The 17,715-nt window shown below is 53.4% G+C and overlaps 9 protein-coding genes across 9 annotated transcripts; 3 read left to right on the plus strand and 6 right to left on the minus strand.

Annotated features, from left to right (window-relative positions):
• Window positions 1–143: 143 nt before the first annotated feature.
• On the minus strand, window positions 144–827 carry J4E82_006979 (uncharacterized protein; the record flags this gene model as incomplete). Its single annotated transcript, XM_051733228.1, has 2 exons — window positions 144–425; window positions 486–827. The coding sequence occupies 2 exons, from the start codon at window positions 825–827 to the stop codon at window positions 144–146; spliced, it is 624 nt and encodes a 207-aa protein (XP_051586973.1).
• Window positions 828–1,327: 500 nt separating this feature from the next.
• On the minus strand, window positions 1,328–1,800 carry HHT1 (histone H3.1; the record flags this gene model as incomplete). The annotated part of the gene is made up of 2 exons (XM_051733229.1): window positions 1,328–1,679; window positions 1,742–1,800. 2 exons carry the CDS (start codon window positions 1,798–1,800, stop codon window positions 1,328–1,330), a joined length of 411 nt encoding a protein of 136 aa, XP_051586974.1.
• A 536-nt stretch (window positions 1,801–2,336) lies between these two features.
• On the plus strand, window positions 2,337–2,697 carry J4E82_006981 (uncharacterized protein; the record flags this gene model as incomplete). Its single annotated transcript, XM_051733230.1, has 2 exons — window positions 2,337–2,484; window positions 2,534–2,697. The coding sequence occupies 2 exons, from the start codon at window positions 2,337–2,339 to the stop codon at window positions 2,695–2,697; spliced, it is 312 nt and encodes a 103-aa protein (XP_051586975.1).
• Window positions 2,698–4,118: 1,421 nt separating this feature from the next.
• On the minus strand, window positions 4,119–5,280 carry J4E82_006982 (uncharacterized protein; the record flags this gene model as incomplete). The annotated part of the gene is made up of 2 exons (XM_051733231.1): window positions 4,119–5,094; window positions 5,150–5,280. 2 exons carry the CDS (start codon window positions 5,278–5,280, stop codon window positions 4,119–4,121), a joined length of 1,107 nt encoding a protein of 368 aa, XP_051586976.1.
• A 529-nt stretch (window positions 5,281–5,809) lies between these two features.
• On the plus strand, window positions 5,810–7,580 carry J4E82_006983 (uncharacterized protein; the record flags this gene model as incomplete). Its single annotated transcript, XM_051733232.1, has 2 exons — window positions 5,810–5,946; window positions 6,002–7,580. 2 exons carry the CDS (start codon window positions 5,810–5,812, stop codon window positions 7,578–7,580), a joined length of 1,716 nt encoding a protein of 571 aa, XP_051586977.1.
• Window positions 7,581–7,915: 335 nt separating this feature from the next.
• On the minus strand, window positions 7,916–12,592 carry ATG26 (Sterol 3-beta-glucosyltransferase; the record flags this gene model as incomplete). The annotated part of the gene is made up of 4 exons (XM_051733233.1): window positions 7,916–8,215; window positions 8,299–10,571; window positions 10,636–11,122; window positions 11,255–12,592. The coding sequence occupies 4 exons, from the start codon at window positions 12,590–12,592 to the stop codon at window positions 7,916–7,918; spliced, it is 4,398 nt and encodes a 1,465-aa protein (XP_051586978.1).
• Window positions 12,593–13,366: 774 nt separating this feature from the next.
• On the minus strand, window positions 13,367–14,671 carry PEP2_1 (Vacuolar protease A; the record flags this gene model as incomplete). The annotated part of the gene is made up of 3 exons (XM_051733234.1): window positions 13,367–14,307; window positions 14,355–14,526; window positions 14,579–14,671. The coding sequence occupies 3 exons, from the start codon at window positions 14,669–14,671 to the stop codon at window positions 13,367–13,369; spliced, it is 1,206 nt and encodes a 401-aa protein (XP_051586979.1).
• A 573-nt stretch (window positions 14,672–15,244) lies between these two features.
• On the minus strand, window positions 15,245–16,266 carry J4E82_006986 (uncharacterized protein; the record flags this gene model as incomplete). The annotated part of the gene is made up of 4 exons (XM_051733235.1): window positions 15,245–15,422; window positions 15,473–15,819; window positions 15,882–16,118; window positions 16,168–16,266. 4 exons carry the CDS (start codon window positions 16,264–16,266, stop codon window positions 15,245–15,247), a joined length of 861 nt encoding a protein of 286 aa, XP_051586980.1.
• Window positions 16,267–16,667: 401 nt separating this feature from the next.
• On the plus strand, window positions 16,668–17,594 carry J4E82_006987 (uncharacterized protein; the record flags this gene model as incomplete). Its single annotated transcript, XM_051733236.1, has 3 exons — window positions 16,668–17,234; window positions 17,327–17,398; window positions 17,502–17,594. 3 exons carry the CDS (start codon window positions 16,668–16,670, stop codon window positions 17,592–17,594), a joined length of 732 nt encoding a protein of 243 aa, XP_051586981.1.
• Between the last annotated feature and the right edge of the window lie 121 nt (window positions 17,595–17,715).

The following is a 17,715-nucleotide window of genomic DNA, read 5'->3' on the forward strand; positions in this document are numbered from 1 at the left end:
GTTATCATCCCAAACTCATCGAGCACACTGCACCCAGCATATGAACAGCAGCCTCCATTCAATACGCCGCACCTGCACCACATATAACAACATAAATAACAGACAAGTACTCTCATATACCACCATGATCTCTCCATCTCCCATCAGCCCTGCATAGCTTCAGAAACGCCCGCCTGCTCAAACCTCCCACCTAGCACAGCATCAAGGCCCTGCTTGAAATCCGGCATATCATCCGCCCTTTGATCCACCCTCGCCCACTTCACAGTCCCCTCTCCGTCTATCCCAAAATTACCCGCCGTCTGCCACCTGCTGCCGCTCTCTGTAGCTCGCACGCTGATGCCCTCTTGTTTGAGTTTCGTCGTCCCGGGTATACTACCAAGAACATGCCACAAGGACGATATGCCCAAGCCCCATGCGCCATATGCCTAAAGTGCAACGGGTCAGTGTAACGTCTTGTATAGCTTCTTTGTATGGCCACAATGTACCTCGCGTTCAGCATCAACAATGACATGGAGGTTGGGTTGGGTGTTCTTCTCAGGCTCAGGTAGTGCCACCAACCACCTCTCCGTCGCTCCTTGCTCGCTATGGCTCACAGCCACCCAGTCGACATCTCTGTGCGCCGCTGCCATGTCCCTCATATTCAAAAACGTCTTCTCTGCAAAAGGACAGCCGCAGTGTCTGAGGAAACTGATGACGGTCGGCTTGCCATCTTTTGCAGGTATGTTTAGCTTTGGTGTTGGAGGTGCCTTTTGGCTGACAGTGGGCGTTTCTGCTGTTTGCACGCTGGGTGGCGACAGCCATGACTTGAGTTCGGTTTGCCAGGTCATGGTGAATTAGTTGTTTGTATTAGATCGAGTAGATGGAGATGCACGATTGCACAACGTGATGCAAAGGACATGATAGTAGTCTTTGATGTTAGTGTCGCTCATGAAGGGACCGGTCGTGATGATCGCGTTGTTAGCTGCGATGGGCGTCATACTGCGGGATGAGGACCGGATCGCGACCATTGGCGTAAGCGAATATTCGTCGTATGAAAACACCAGCAAGTGAATGTGAGATAAACATGAGAGTCAAAGCAAGACATCACCATCAGTGGAAGCAATGTGAAGTAGAAATCTGTTGATTTCGAGATAATATCGCCAGTGACCATCACTGATTAACCTGGATATACTACATGCTCAGCACCGCTCGTGTGCACTCATAAACCGAGTTGAAGACCGTGAACCATGAAACCCTATAAACGCCTTGATATCCTAACCACTAAAGACCCAATCCAATCACTGACCCGAAGAAGTTGTCATGTCGTGTCGATGTGTTGTTGAGAAGCTTAACCACGCTCACCACGGAGGCGGCGGGCGAGCTGGATGTCCTTGCTCTGGATGGTGACACGCTTGGCGTGGATGGCGCAGAGGTTGGTGTCCTCGAAGAGGGAGACGAGGTAGGCCTCGACGGACTCCTGAAGAGCACCGATGGCGGAGGACTGGAAGCGGAGATCGGACTTGAAGTCCTGGGCAATCTCACGAACAAGACGCTGGAAGGGCAGCTTGCGGATGAGGAGCTCAGTCGACTTCTGGTAGCGACGGATCTCACGGAGAGCGACGGTTCCGGGCTTGTAGCGGTGAGGCTTCTTGACACCACCGGTAGACGGCGCACTCTTACGAGCTGCCTTGGATGCGAGCCTTGAAGTGATATTAGTATGTTGCGATGCGATGAGAAAGGCAGAGTTGAGGGCTAGACTAACTGCTTGCGGGGGGCTTTGCCACCAGTGGACTTGCGGGCGGTCTGCTTAGTGCGGGCCATGTTGTTGGTAGATGGAGATGGAGAAGTAGTTGTGGTGGGTGATGGAGATGGTTGTTGTGATGATGAGTGGAGTTGAGTGGATGAGAGATGGAGGAGGGTGGGCGGGCGCAGCTTATATGGTAAATGGGGGGGCGGGCGGCTGCCTGGAAAATCAATCTTTGTTGCGCGCAGTTACGAACACCAAAGTCAACTGCTAACTAGCGACCAGGTAATGCGCGCGCAGCTGGAACTTCAAAACTCCAAAGTCCACAAGTCGCGCGCGCATTCGCCATTGGCTCGCTTACGCACGTGTCCCGATTGGGAAGGGGCACGGTCGTTGATCTGGAAAGCGCGCCCGTGCGTCGGTTTGATCTGGCGGTGGCAGGACGTGTGATCCGGCGCGCTTCTGGGACGCGCCCCGCTGCCTCATAAACACGACCGCCGCCCACTCCATCTTTCTCATCATCCAAGCACATTACCAGCCTCACCAACTCTACAACTCTCTCACTCAACCAACTTTACCTCTCCCCAAAACAACTCCCCCAACAACCATCAATATGACTGGTCGCGGCAAAGGTGGAAAGGGTCTCGGAAAGGGTGGTGCCAAGCGCCACCGCAAGATTCTTCGTGACAACATCCAGGGTATCACAAAGCCCGCTATCCGTCGTCTCGCACGTCGTGGTGGTGTCAAGCGTATCTCAGCCAGTATGTCTCCTCGCTCTGCCTGCTCCACTCGCCCTCTAACAAGCCCTAGTGATCTACGAGGAGACCCGCGGTGTTCTCAAGACCTTCCTCGAGGGTGTCATTCGTGACGCTGTCACATACACTGAGCACGCCAAGCGCAAGACCGTCACCTCCCTCGACGTTGTCTACGCTCTCAAGCGTCAAGGACGTACTCTGTACGGTTTCGGTGGTTAAGCGCGCTTCTTGCTTTTCATCACGGTTTTCATGTTACGACTTGTTCAGTCTACGGTCGGCTCCTTTCGGTGCTTGGTGGGAATGGTCATAGCCTTTGTATAGTACAGTGAGGCTCGGAGTTCACGGGTTATATCAGTCAGGGTTCTGATTTGCATGGAATGATACCATAATAACTTCATCTACTGTCTTTTGCAATGTGATGTCCCTTCTGCTGCTGCTGCGTCGCGACGCGTCTGAGTTCTGTATCTAAACGCGGTGGTCATGGCGGTGGTGGCTCCACTTGGCATGATGTGCTGTTCCGCCTTTTGTCGTGCTAGTGTCCAACGTCAATCAGACCGACTTTCATATCCTTCACAATGAGCATGTCGTTTCTGTAGCTCGCTGTTGCTGCTGCCTAGCTGGAGACGACGTGACTCATCGCTGCTTGCCACTTGAGTGAACACGGCATTGTGAAAAATGGCAGTTTGGTGTATGACGTCATGTCTTTCCTGTGTCTGACGGCTGCTCAACGCGACGTTCTATTGCTGGGAATTATGTAGTCTTTCGTGTCTAATGAATAAACGTGAATATAATATCGATTCCGTCGTGTGGTGGATTAACAATGCGCGTTGTGTGCTGTTGGTCAGAAAGTATTCGTGCTTTGGCTGCACCGGAACGACACTTCCGCAGACCTACACATTCCAAACAACTCCAACGACGTCTGTTTGATCTAAAATTTATGTAACATACTTTTATAATATACAAAACTTGGTACCTCAAGTTTCAGGGAAATTGGACATGATGTGGTGGTGTTGGAATTTTTTGAACTTGTTACGTGTTGAGTCCTAATTTGGAAAAATATGTGTATAGATTGTTGATGATATTCACCACATGGCAACCACAACACGAAATAGGATCCGATAAAATCGCATCATCACGTCGGGATATGTACAGAGACATCAGAAGTTCCTACAGATGCGTCCATCACGTCGATTCAAGCGATGTGGTGGGTTGCGCATCGCTTCCGGAAAGTACAGCTGATCGGTGGGAAGACGCGTCGGAAGAGCAACGCGAAAGCACGCAAGTCGCAGCATTTGAACAAGTCACATCAAGGAAACACAAAGGTTTGGAACGATGGATTATAGTAAGGCCTTCTTCACGTACTGCGCAAAGGACATATTGCACTTCGCGTGGTCGTCAAAGTTCATCATAATCATTATCATTAAGATGACACTACGGTTCCAAGGACATCCAAGTACCCATGCTCTGTATACAAGAGAGACATCAAGCGAAAGATTACCCATGAGCCTGATCAGCACTGCATCTGGTCGCTCCTGCCCAAAAGATGTAAGACGCGCAGGTTAGGCAGTATCGAAGCGCGCGCCCAGCCTAGCAGCATGCCTCTTATTCCTGTAGACCTATCCGCCATATCTCACATCTATCTACTGCCCACTAGGCACCTCATACGGCCCGTATCCCGGCTTAGGGAAATCCGGACTCCCGTCCTCTTTCCAGCCAAACTTCTGCGCCCGAATCGTACGCGCGCTCCACCCATTCGTCGGATCCTCCATACCATGATACACAATCCAATCCTCAGTGCCGTCTGGAGAAGTAGTAAATGACGCGTGTCCAACACCATACGCCTTTTCACTAGGGTTCTGGTAGAAGACGGGGTAAGGATGTTTGCGCCAGTCACTAGGGTTCATCGGGTCGTCGCCTACAAGCTCCAGCTGGCCGAGACAGTAGTTACGGTTATCAGACCGCGCGGCGCTGTAGATGAGGAAGGTTTGGTTGGTGACTGGATTGACCAACTGCTGGGGCCCTTCGTTTGAAGAGAGCCGATCATTAGAGGCCCGTCCAAAGGGTGTTTTCTCCCACGCGTACTCCGGCACGGAAATGATTTGGCGTTCGGAGAAAGGTGACACGGTGGTTAATGGATCCGACAGCTTGGTGATGCAGAGGTTCGCGGGCCAGCCGTCGTATTTGTGGTACCAGCATGAGTAGATGTGGTACAATTGGCCAGCGTGTTGGAAGTATGTCCCGTCAATCGCAAACTGGTCGTAAGTTTCGAGTTGGCCGCGGTAGCTGTACTCAGGCGTCCAGGGATCATCAGCTTCGCCCACGGCAACAAACATGCGGTGGTTTACGGCGGGGCAGTTGTATTCACACCACATTTCCGTCTCTGGGGGTGGAGAATCGAAGTTGGGGTCCGCGGTGAAGATTACCCACCAGGCATTGTCGATCTGATGGATTTCTGGGGCCCAGAGGTCGGTGGAATAGGGTTGGTCGGGCGGAGGTTGGAAGATGGTCTTAGACTCTGCGGTTGACCAGTCGGTGAGGGATTTGCTGCGCCAGAGAGTTATGTTGACGTTGTTGGTGTAGGTCATGTAGTAGTAGTCTTCGTGGCGGAACATCCAGCTAGATGGCGTTAGGAGACTAAGGCCCGTGTAGTTACCTGGAGGACTTGACTCACGGGTCTGCTCCAGTGGGCACGATCGGGTTCATAAATGTTGATGAGTTGGTCATGTTGCCGAAAGATGGCGGCAGGCTGTACTGGGAGACGCCCACGGCAGCGAGAGCCGCCACGATGAGAAGCTTGAACATATTGCCGTCAGAATCGCACAGTGTGTTGGAGAAGACTGGGTGCAAGTGAGGGAGACCAATTTATTTATCAGGCGGTTCAAGTACTTGTGCGGGGGGAGACGCGGGGTGGTGGGTACCTAGCCCGGGCAAGTGAAAGAACAAGTTCAAGGTAGCGATCTGGCGTGACTATCACACAGGGAACTGAATACCTAGGTAGTATTCTTCTACAGTAGTCTTCTGATCATACGCAAGGACGATCGCGGTGCAGCCTCACAGTCTCTCAACTAGGGCGGAAGCAGTACGGTGACAAAGTCCACCTAGGAGGACAAGTCCACCCGTCCATCATCGTGCCCGTGGTGACGCAATACCTCTGGTAACAGACGAGGCTGGTGTTGTGCGCTTGCGTCCAAGGTTCCCCGCGTTTGATCCAGCCACACTGCTCTAGCGCACTTGTCGCGCGGTGCAGACGCGAACCCGAAGACGCCTGCGAAAGGCTTGGCACGTCTTTTGCGAATCCCGACTTTGTACCAAACTCTCCACTCGGCGCACAATGAACAACTCGCAATTCCGACGACTGCTCGTCGAAACACCAAAGCCTCAAGATGGCGACAAGGGCAAATCTCCCGCGGCCGCAACGCCGAGGGCAGTGCTGGGCGCACGCAAGCACTCCAGCATACCAATGACACCGTAAGTCTCCTCCACATTGTCTCGCGCACGAGGACTGATGCTAACAGTCGCGCAGCCGCCAGGTAGGCAAGGGGTCAGTCCAGTCAGACTTTGCGCGCCAACTTGCCGAACGCAACGCGAAGAACAACCCGCAGAAGAAGACGAGAAACATAGTACCAAAAGGGACGAAGCTCGCCGCAGGCTACACCGACCGTACCAAGGCATACACCGATGAGGAAGACAACGAGATTGCGAAACGCGTCAAGAACCTCGAGGAGTCTATGAAGAAAGGCGAGATTGACCGTGAGACATTTGAGAATCTTGTGCAAGAGATTACAGGCGGTGATGTTGGGACCACACACTTGGTCAAGGGCCTGGACAGGAAGCTCCTCGAGCGAGTAAGGCGGGGTGAGGATGTTCTGGGTGACCAAGACAAGAAGGAGGAAGAGGTGGAAGACGAGCAGGCAGAAGAGGCACCAGAAGTCGAGGACGCGTTCGATGAGCTGGCAGAAGCAGATGTCGGACCCATTACGCGCGAGAAGGTCGAGAAGAAAGGCGAGAAGATGACATCACCACGGCCTGTTGCTGGCGTCAAGAGGAGCCGAAACGACATCCTGAAGGACCTCAAGAGACAACGAGAAGAAGCTGCTGCTGCCGCGGCGGCTGAGCACGAGAAAAGGTTTCCTACCTTGGGGCCAGGCTTCCGCAAGATAAATGCACAAGGCGAGACACACCGTATCGAGACGGATGAAAAGGGCCGTGAGGTATTAATCATCACGGGTCCAGACGGCAAAGAGAAGCGCAAGGTCAAGAAGCAGAAGGTTGAGGAGCCAGCGCCTGAAGTACGTCACGATCTAGATGACGCAAGCAAACCGATCAACATGCACAACCTCCCTGCGCCGAAGAAGGAAGAGTCAGAAGACGAGGATATATTCCAAGGCGTAGGATCTAATTACAATCCGCTCGCCAACTTTGATGACTCAGAAGACGACGACGAAGATGAACAAGAAGAAGAGAGAGAAGCAAAGCCGCAGCCGCCTGCTGTATCCAAGCTCGATACTACGACTGCAGAATCACAGTCAGAAGGCGAGGTATCTTCTCCCGAAACAGAAGAAGACGCGCCCGCGAAACCCAAAGAGAGCGCGCCCGCTGCACCCACAAAACGAGACTACTTCGCATCCACAGCCCGCAGCACCTCCAGCACAAAAGAACCATCTGACCTCTCCGCCGCCGACGCCACCGTCCGCGCCGCCCTCGCCAAAGTCCGCAACCTCGACGAAAACTCCGCACTACTACAAAACCTTGGCTCTACCGACCCCAACGATCCCGCCTCGAAAGAAGCGCGTCTCAAGAAACGTGCTGCGGAGCTTGCCGCGTCGGATCGCGACATGGAAGACATGGACATGGGCTTTGGAGCATCGCGGTTCGATGATGCCGAGGAAATGGAGAGGGAGGGCGAGAAGGTCAAGTTTAGTCAGTGGAAGGGACTGGGCGCTGAAGGAGGCGACGACGACGATGACGAGGGTGGTGGCAAGGGAAAGAAGGAGAAGAGGAAGAGGGGAGGGAAGAAGCGAAAGGGGGATAAGAATAATGCGGATGATGTTCTTAATGTCATGGAGAGGCAGAAGGAGAAGAAGACCAAGACGCTTGGTTGAGAGAGAGAGTGAGAGGTAAGAAACGGATCTGTAGCACTGGGTGCTGTATCGTTTCTTCAACGTCCATGTCACACGCGAGTTCTACACGCAGAGTGCAAGTAAAGCCATATCATCATCGATTACATTAAAGAATCCATCTACCCATCATGCTAAACATGTACATAAACATTCATAACCGCGTGGTATCTTTGCAATCTAATTAACGTCTAGTCCGTCAAAGTTCTCTTTAGAAAAAGAAAAACGCCTAATACTCCATGCTCATACTCCAAAACGTTGAAAAGAGAAAGGCGTTCAATCCCTCAAACATGGCAATTACTCCCTCTTCACAGACTCACTCACTCACTCGTCCTCCTCATCCCACCCCCACCTTTAAGAACCATACTACCCAGCACCAACGACCCGCCTCCAGTACGCGATGCATCCTGCTGTATACCTCCCATAGCAGCCTGCTCAGCCATATGCTTAGCAACAGCATCCATCTCCTCGCCTTCCTCTACAAGCGTCCAATCAGCCTCGATCTCTTCATCCGTCGCATCGCCCTCATCACCCGGCTGCTTAGCCTGTTTCTTGATGAGCGTCTTCGCACGATCGAGTTCGCGGTAGATTGTTTGAATGGCAGTTTGTGTACCATTATCCTATTGTCCATGTGTTAGTAAAAACCGCTTGAACAAAACTAAGAAGGAGGGTAATGACATGAGTGAAAGAAAGAAAAACATACCTTCCTAATCTTCTGTCCCAAAACTTTAGCCTTGACAATCATCCTCTGGGAATTCGTAACCTCCCACAGCGCGCGACTAAAAACACTCGTATTGACCTTCTTGAGCCAAACCCCCACACCCATATCCTCGACCCTCTGCGCAAAGAAGAACTGGTCCCCGAAAAAAGGTTTGATAATGGTAGGAATGCCCGCTCGCAGACTGGCACCCGTAGTACCAGAGCCTCCATGATGCACCGCTGCATCCATCTGACGGAACAGCCAATCATGCGGCGCAGATTGAATCTGAAAAATCTCTTGCGGGAGCGGAATCTCGGGTTTCGAGGCATCCTTGGTAGTAGGGTCCATGAGGCGATCGGACCAACCTTTGCTGAGGACGCAGCGGACATCTGCTTTGAGCACCGAATCCACAACCGTCTTGGTAAGCGCAGCCGGATCATCAATGACAATGGATCCAAAGCCCACATAGACCAACTTCTTGCCGTCTCTCCTCGCTTTCTCGATAAACGCCATCAGCTCCTTCGGCGGCTCATACATCTCACTCTCGTCCAAGAACCAGTATCCAGTAACCCTGACCCAATCCGGCCAGTCCAGTGGCGGCGGCACAACATGCGGACTGAAGTTGTAGAGAAAAGGACGCAGATTGGCCTGCATCTTATGCTGATTCGTGGCCTGCAGTCCCAACTCTCTCCTCCGCCACTTGTTCACCTGATTGGCTATGGCAGTCCAAAACACCTTGTCGAAAACCGTGTACGTGTAATTGTTATACGTTCCACCCATCTTCTTTTCTGTAACAGTAAAGGCATGTGGGTACGCACGTGTCTGTGTCCACGGCATGGTGAAGGCGCGGAAATACGGTATTTCAAGCGCTTCGGCAATGTGAATGCCCGCCATGGTGCTGGGAGACTCGATGAGGACGTCGGCGCCTTGGCACGCGCGCCAGGAGGAGCTGCAGACGTCGTCGAGCCAGCCGCGGAATTTGGCATTGGCTTCCTTCATGAAGCCGTAGGTGAACATGCCGTGTTCAACGCAGATGCGCATCAGCTCTGCAGGATTGCCGTCGACGACTGCGAAGTCGATACCGTGTTTACGGACCCAGGGTTCAAATTCGGCGTGCGTTGCGATGCGTGGTTTGTGACCCTCCTTGAGGAGTTCTTTGCATAGCGCGATGTAGGGCTGGACGTCGCCGCGGGATCCAATGGTGAGGCAGACGATTGTCAAGGGCTCCGAGGGCTTGAAGTCGACGAAGGAGGCGAGCGGGTCGTCGAAAATGAGGGGAATGCGGTCGTGATCTGCAGCGCGGACGATATCCGACATGTTAGCTGGCTTGTCCGTATCGGTATGTTCGCGAGCTTGTTGTAGCAAATCGTGTTCTGCCTTTGCAGCTTCGTCATCGCTATCCACGCCCGAAGACGACGAATCCTCCTCTTGGAGGTACTTTGTGTTCTCCAGAACGCGGAGCACCATGATTGCACACTCATCGCGGTACTCAGCCTTTGAAAATTCAAAGAAGAGCTCTTCGTGGCCCTTGATAGCGACGGTGAGACCATGGTAGCCTAGTCGAAATCCCTTCTCCTTGTTGACATTCTCAATATCCCGCATGGGAAGAATGATCTTAGTCTTGGATATTGGCATCAAGCTGCGGAAACAAAAATATCTCCCACTGATGTAGATTTTGCCATAGTTTGGCACAAGACGCTGGAGTGACGCGAAGAATGATGACTGGAGGACTTCAGTCTCGGGGAAGGCGAAGTGATCCCGGAAGTTCTCCGCAGCCTTCGCGGCATCCTCGTCGTCCTCGAACCCGTGAATTTGGTCGCCAGTCTCTAGTCCCTCGGCTGTGTTGTAATGCTTTCGCCCACCTGCAAGCATGCCGGACACCTTTTCGTAGTAACCCATAGACTCGCCGCCGGTGAGTAGATTGCTAATCTTCTTTGAGCGCGTTCTGAGAAAGCCCGCCAAGCCCGAAGCCTTCTGAAGCGGGTAGGAAGCGAGATCTTGTAGAGCGGATGATGAACCTGATAGGCGCGGTTGCGCGCTGTTGTCGGTATCATCTTCGAACTCAGGCACGCCAGTCGGTGTTTGGGGTCGCTTTGAACGATTAGCGGACTTTGGCTGAGTCGATCGCGCCGTGTCCTGTGAGTGTCTGGTGTGTGTGTCGAGCTTGTGAAGAGGCGTATTGACGGGTCCCCGGAAAACGTCGGAGCGGTCTAGGATTTGAGAAGCGGAGGCGCCGCTCTCGTCCATAGATTGGATGGCGACGGACGACTCTGTACCTGTAAAGGTGAAGATATAAAGTCAGTGTACGTCTCATGTGCATTTTGTGCAGCCACAGCTTACCTGGGTCAAAGGCCGATTCCGAGTCCGCTGCCCCGGGCGACTGACGCGAGTGACTTCCACCTCCCCCACTGCCTCCCCCACCCACTATCCCCGGAGTCCTGTCTCCCTGGCGACCTCTATTACTGAAGCTCCGTCGCACCTCATGACTAGGCCGTCGGACTTCCTGGCTCGTTCGTCGAAAGCCGCGGCCCGCGTCCATACTACGTCGCACATCCCAGCTCTTTCTATTCGCATCATTGCTAGACCTCGCAGACACATCGCTTATACTGGTCCGTCCCGCATGAGGTGCCGGCAAAGGTGAAAGCGTAGCCCGAACGTTCTCGTGAATGTGTGGTGTCTCGGTACTAATAGTCGGTGTTGCTACTGGTGTAGACGCTTCGCCGTCACCACCCTGCTGCTGCAGAGCCTGGTGGTGCTCGTTATCGTTGATCATGATGCGCAGAACATTCAGCGCATCCTGGCCTTTGTTGAAAAAGGAGAAGAAATACTGTCATAATTAGCATGAATGTCGTTCATACGAAGCAACTCATTTCTGTTGTGTTGTAGGGTCCCACAAGATGTCGGACGGACCCTACAACTCAACATAAATAAGCTCCTCTTGTTTGTCAGCTCAACGTACCTCATCAATAGCAAACGTCTCATCATTATCCACAACCCTCACTCGCACCGTCTGTGCCAAATCCAACATCTTGCTCTCCTCAATCTCAATCACATTGCCAATCGGCAAGCAAATCTTCACACTGCCCCCCTCATTATGCGTCCTGAAGATGACTTTTTGGATAGCACGCGTCCATTCCTTGGCACTAGCTGCGGAATCCGCTTTGAACAGGTAGCGCCGCTCGTCCGTCGTGATGGCGAAGCTGGTCTCTTCTTCCCCTTTCTTGGTATTGGCAGAGGGATCGATGACCTCGGCAGAAATCGCGTACTGCAAATTAATCCGGTTCCTGGGATAGTACAATTCGGCGGGGTTGGTGTAGTAACCTAGGACATCTCCCTTCAATACGAACCAATACCGATTAAACTTGCTCCGGCCGCGCTTCGACAGATAGCCCGTCTTGCTGACATCGTGATGTTTCTTAGGGATATAGGCGTAGAAGCATATATGCTTCTGCGTAACGTACATGTACCCCTGCAGCAAGATGCTCTGAAGCAGCCAACATGCGTATTCGGAAATGACTTCTTCCACCTCTTCGAATTCGAATATCTGCTGTATCCTCTGCGCCAGCGTGACGGGTGTTTTGCTCTTAGCTAGCCCGGCGCTGCTTCCATGTCTGCTCTTGCGACCAGAGGCCTGTGCTTTGTCTACCGCCATGTCCTCGCCGGCGCCGATGTCTTTCTTGTCTTTGTCCTTGGTCTTGGTCTTGGTCGGCATCGCGCTCGACGACGGTGGACTGGCAAGGTCGTCGGGCGACGGCTTCGGCGGCAAGAACTGGCTGCTTGACATCTGGTTCTGATCGCTGCGGTTCGACGTCCGCCCTTGCGCCTGTCCCTCTTTCCTGCTCGACAACTTCAACTTGGGCAAGTTGCGCAAGTATTTATTCTCAGAAAGCGTCCGTCTATGCTTTCCCTTGTCCATCTTATCATCTGCGTCTTGCTCCGCACTCTGGAAGTCGTTTGCGGAACTCAGTCGACTCAATCGTGCTGCGCCGTCGAGGTTCCTGTATGTTTTCCGCTTCCCACCTCCATCATCGCTATCCCCCGAGTCAACCTCAGCCATCGTACCCAGGTCTGTTTGTGATTGTTGCCCTGCACGTGCTATCATGGAGAAGAGCGACTGGTTCATCGACATGGTGTTGTTGCGCTTCGGCGCCGTAACGTCTTCTTGTGCATCGTCTCCATCTCGAAAGCGCTCTGGCACGTCGAGCGACATACCGCGTGCTTCTCGCGCCGAGTTTCTTCGCTTGCGGCTCAGACGACGACTTGTCCTGTCACGGCCTCTGTCTTGTGAGGTTGCCATGGTTGGGCGAGGGGGTGGTGGAGTGCGCGGGCGCTCAACAGTTTATTGGTGAGGTGAGGTTGCGGGCGTCTGTGTTGGCGGATGTACCGCGGCGAAGGCGAGGCAGATTTACGCAAAGGTTGGAGTGAGTCCAGACGTGTATTGCGTGATTCTTGCTGCAAGGCAGTTGACAGGTTCTGTTAACAGTCACATATTGGGGGCGTTTGCGTTTGCCGGAATGACTTGTACGTCTGCGAGCTATGCACGCTCGTCAGCCACGAGATCCACGCTCCGGGGTACCTGCTAGCGTGACACGATAAGGTTACCCACGCACACCTCTAGGCAACAACAGTGACCGGTAGCAGTGGAGTGAAGTGAATAGCGTATTAATTCTAATGTCCTCCTCCAAGCCGTTATCATCCCACATGCTTCTAGGATGCCTGAGCTGCAAGCCATCCGTATCCGTCGCGGCCGTCCCGAAGACGTCATTGGTTGAGCTTATCGATAGGTGCACGTGTAAACGCCTGGGGACCGACCGTAGCCGTCCGTCTAGCGCAGACTATAATAGCTTACGCGTTGACAGCTGGGGGCGCGACAATCAGCCAGGTCCGTCGACTCGACATGTATTCACCACATCACGATGCACGACAGTTTTACTTTATTCTTCGCATTTGCTGTTGTGCTACTGTAGAACCGATACCCAAGTCATTATACCCAACTACAATTTGATCCAAACGCCGTCGTAACCATGACGTTCCTGAAGCTGTATCGTATCCACACTCGACAACCGCTGTCTTACTTGGACTTGGCAAGTCCGACAGCAGAGTTACCGAGGTCGTATACCGAGTACCACTTCCTGAGGAAAGCATCACCAAGGATAGCAAGAGGTCCTACTGGCTCGGGGAAGTCCATACCCATGAGGGCAGAGATGCAAGATCCCTGAACCTCGAGGATGTAGTCGAAAGCGCTGATGGTGAAGTTGTGGCCGGTAAGAGTGAAGGTGAGGTCGGGCAGACTGTCACGCTTGTCACACTCAACCGAGTACTGGCCGTTGAAGCCCTTCTTGGCACCGATCTCCTTGTTCAAGAGCTCGGCGATGGTGGAGGGAAGGGCAATCAGAGATGTACCGGTGTCAAGAATGACACCAGTGCTGTCCATCTCGGCCGTCTCCTTGCCGAAGGTGATGGCATCGAGATCAACCTCCCAGTAGGCCTTGCGCCTGAGGGGAAGCTTGACCATCTTGCCAGTGTAGTGGCTCTCGTCGATGCCACCAAAGGTAGCCTCGGACTCCTGGCCCTCGTTGGTGTCGCCAAGGTAGAAGGCGAAAACAGGCTCGTCCAAGAGACCCTGGTCAAGCATGTTGTAGAAGGGAGGGACTATACCCTTGACACTGATAGTGTCGTAGCCAAGACCCATGATGCCGTCGAACCTACCAAAGGCGAAGGCAAGACCGGGCTCGGACGTCGCCTCAGCGAAGTCCTGGTGCTTGACCTTGAGGTCGCCAATCTGGAAGACGTCCTGAGAGACGAAGCCGCTGAGCGAGCCGGATCCGTAGCGGATCTCGAAGTCGGTGCCGTTCTTCTTGTATGTCGACGACGCTGAAGAGTCGTACTTGGTGTGAAGGTAGCAGGCAATCGAGTTGCAGCTCTGCGAGGGGACCCAGAGGTTGGAGCTTCCAGTGTCGAGAACGACCTTGAAGGTCTGGGGAGGAGTGCCGAGCGAGATCTCGGAGAAGTCTGCGTCTGTTAGTCGCCACTCGAGCCTGGTAGCTTTTGACACGTACACTGCGCGTTCAAGAAGTTGCTGACGGGCACGGGGTGGGTTCCGTCGGCAATGTAGGGTGCCTTCAACGCCGCCTCCATGTGAGACTGAGACTGCGACTTGAGGTCGGTCATGTGCTGCTGAGAGTACTTCTGCTTGAGGCCAGCCATTTGGGTCTCGATGTTGGCAAATTCCTACTTGTCGTTAGACTGCGACCTCGCGCATTTGGTTGCGATGATGGCTTACCAGCTGCTCAGACAGAGAGACCTTCTTGAGCGGCGTCTTGTAGACGGCCGCAGAGGCCGAGGTGGCTGCTGCGAGAAGCACCGCCGTCTTCATGATGGCGGACGGTTAATGGATTCGGATGGGTATAGGAGGGGAAAGGTTGGATGGATGGATGATGGATGGGGGAGTGGGAGAGATGGAGAGAGTGAATGTCAGGTGTGTTGGGGATGGAGCTCAAGCTGCAGCTATCTATGGGGCTGGGGAAGGCGCGGCGGGCGAATGACGAATGTGATCAGTGCTGCCTGGCCGCCGTGCGACTAGCGTGACACGTTCCCTGTTCGAGGTCCGTTGGCGCAGGTACCGGATCCGCCGTCACTGTGGGAACCGAGGTCGACCAGCAAGGCAAGACACGACAATATGGTACTGCACCAGCTGACCGAGTCGATTGGGCAATAGACTGACAGTTGACAATTCACGCCTTTTGCTTTGTCCACACATCGTGGCAACATGCAAATCTTGCAACCATCGCGCGAAACCTTCCCGTGATCACGCGCGTCAAGCTTCAATGACCTCAGCACTCCGATCATCTGGGGACCTGAGCAACAACCTGCTAGCTCAAACACTGATGCTATACAGTCTTCCAGTCGGTGAGTTCCGAACAGCTAGATAAGACTATGCGGTGTACTATCATACACCCGCGTCAGGCTCGTCCGTGTACTGCGGCGCTTGCGCCAGGTTCGCCTCCTGCTCCCTCCTCGCCCTCTCCAAGTCCGCCGCCCACAACGCCGAGCTGGCTGGCGCCGTCATGAGAAAGAACATGCTGAGCGGCGGCACGTATTGTAGAACCAAATACACAGTGCCATACCTGTTCATGTTAGCCTTGTTCTGATCAACCCATCGAGGCGTTTGACCTACCAAGTATACTGCCATCTCCTCTTCCTAATCGCAGCATTCCTCTGCTTCTTGTCGTATCCCAAAAGCTGAAAGTACCGCCAGTGCTGGAACGGGCCTGCACGATATCCCGTCAACAAAAGAAATATCGGCACTCCGACATAGGGTATAAAGTTCACAGGCAGCAGGATCACAAACTCAGCGATCTGGCGGAACGAAAAGGGCGCATAGACAGATGAGCGTATGGGTTTGCCGAGGCGGCGTACGGGGTCGTTGAGGGAATCTTCGCTGACGGGGCGGTGTTTGCGAACGAGGTCTTCGTAGCCTTTGTAGATGAGGACGGCGTCGAAGACGTCGACTTGGGACTCATCCTAAGGGTATGAATGTCAGTGCCTGTAGGATATGCGTGTTAGATATGATAGGGTGTACAAACCACCAAGAAGGACTCGAAGAGTAATGCGACGACCGCGGCCCCTTCTCCCAAGACGAGGAATACGGCGTTGACCCAGGCACTACCTGCTGTGTGGAACAGCTTGAGGAAGAGAACCTGTGGCAGCAATGTCCACACAAAGAGGTTGGTAAGCACGAAGATGCTGAGAAGGACTGCTGGGAGTAATCGCGCCTTGAGCAGAGGGTATAGAAACGGGTGCGCGAGGAAGAAGACGATGCCCTGTTGCCTATTAGCATATGCGCAAGCACAGCAGAATTCATTCGAATACCTTAACGAGGTACGTGGACGCTATAACATTATCCACTGTTGGTTGCACTACAACTCTTGGTATGTTCCCTAGCGCTGCATGCACTCCTTGCTGTGACATTGTCGTGGTTTGTCGTCGCAGGTGCTGGAGTATGCTGTGAAACACATGCGCAAAGGCAGCTGCGTAAAGAGCCTCGGTGATGACGTACGTGGGCCGGACCCTGAACAGCTACTTGGTCCCACACCCCCACGATTAGCCCTAACCAAGTTGACCAACTTGAGCGTTTCCCGTCGGAAGAGACGCGCATGTTATTCTTGATGGCTTGCAGTAATGTACAGAACTTACACCATGTAGACGCCCAACCAGCAATCAGGCTGGGCACGCCCTGCGAACGATTCATGGACTATACATGAAAGCGCTGCTCCAGAAAGATTGGATGGAAGTAATCTTCCAGCCAATATCATTTCAAATGTATGCTTGAACACTAAACCCATCAGCTCATATTCCTTTCCTCTGCCACCATGTTCCACAACCCATCGGCAGCCTCTTGGGAGTACCCTGGACCCTCTGCAAACCCAACAGTTGAGCCCTTCCACCGCACCCTCCCAGATTACTCCGTCACTCCCCTCATCCCCCTACCAGACCTAGCCAAACAACTCGGCCTGCGTCATGTCCTTGTAAAAGACGAATCCAACCGTCTCGGTCTTCCAGCCTTCAAGATCCTAGGCGCGTCGTGGGCCATCCACAAGGCTATCGCATCAAAATGCCACCTCCCCCTGTCTGCTACCCTGGATGAACTTGGCACTGCAGCAAGAGAAGCGGGTATCGAACTAGTTGCGTGTACGGAAGGGAACTGGGGTAGAGCTGTTTCGCGAATGGCAAAGTATCTGGAGATTAAAGCCGTCGTCTTCGTTCCTGGTTTCATGGACGAAGCGACGCAAGAGAAAATCAGGAGCGAAGGCGCAGAAGTGAGAGTGGTAGACGGAGACTACGACGACTCCATTGCAAAAGCTAGAGAAGAAGCGGAAGGCAAGGGAGCCATGTTAGTCATGGACGTGTCTTGGGAAGGATACGAAGAGATACCTCAGGTGCGTGATTACCCAACTAGCTACGCAACCCAAATCACCATCTACCAAACTTTACACGGTTTCGATCAGAACGGCAGACTAACGGGAAGCAGTGGGTAGTAGAAGGCTACACAACCATGCTCACCGAAACAGACGCCCAGCTCAAAGCCATGCACATCCCCCCTGTAACCCACGCCATAGCCGCCTGCGGAGTAGGTTCCTGGGCGCAAGCCGTAACCATGCACTACAAGGCCCCCTCCAACTCCCCACCCGCCTCTGTCATCACAGTCGAACCCTCCACAGCAGCCAGTCTTCTCGCTTCCCTCTCCGCCGGAAAAATCACACCCATTCAAACTGGCCATACGATATGCAACGGGATGAACTGTGGAACCACATCCACGACGGCATGGGACGTGCTGAGAAAAGGGGTGGATTTAAGTGTTACGGTAGAGGATATCCATGTTCACAATGATTTGTTGGAGTTGCATGAAACTGGGGTCAG

The sequence above is a fragment of the Alternaria postmessia genome, assembly GCF_024291825.1.
Source record: "Alternaria postmessia strain BMP 2775 chromosome Unknown scaffold_44, whole genome shotgun sequence".
Lineage (NCBI taxonomy): Eukaryota > Fungi > Ascomycota > Dothideomycetes > Pleosporales > Pleosporaceae > Alternaria > Alternaria postmessia.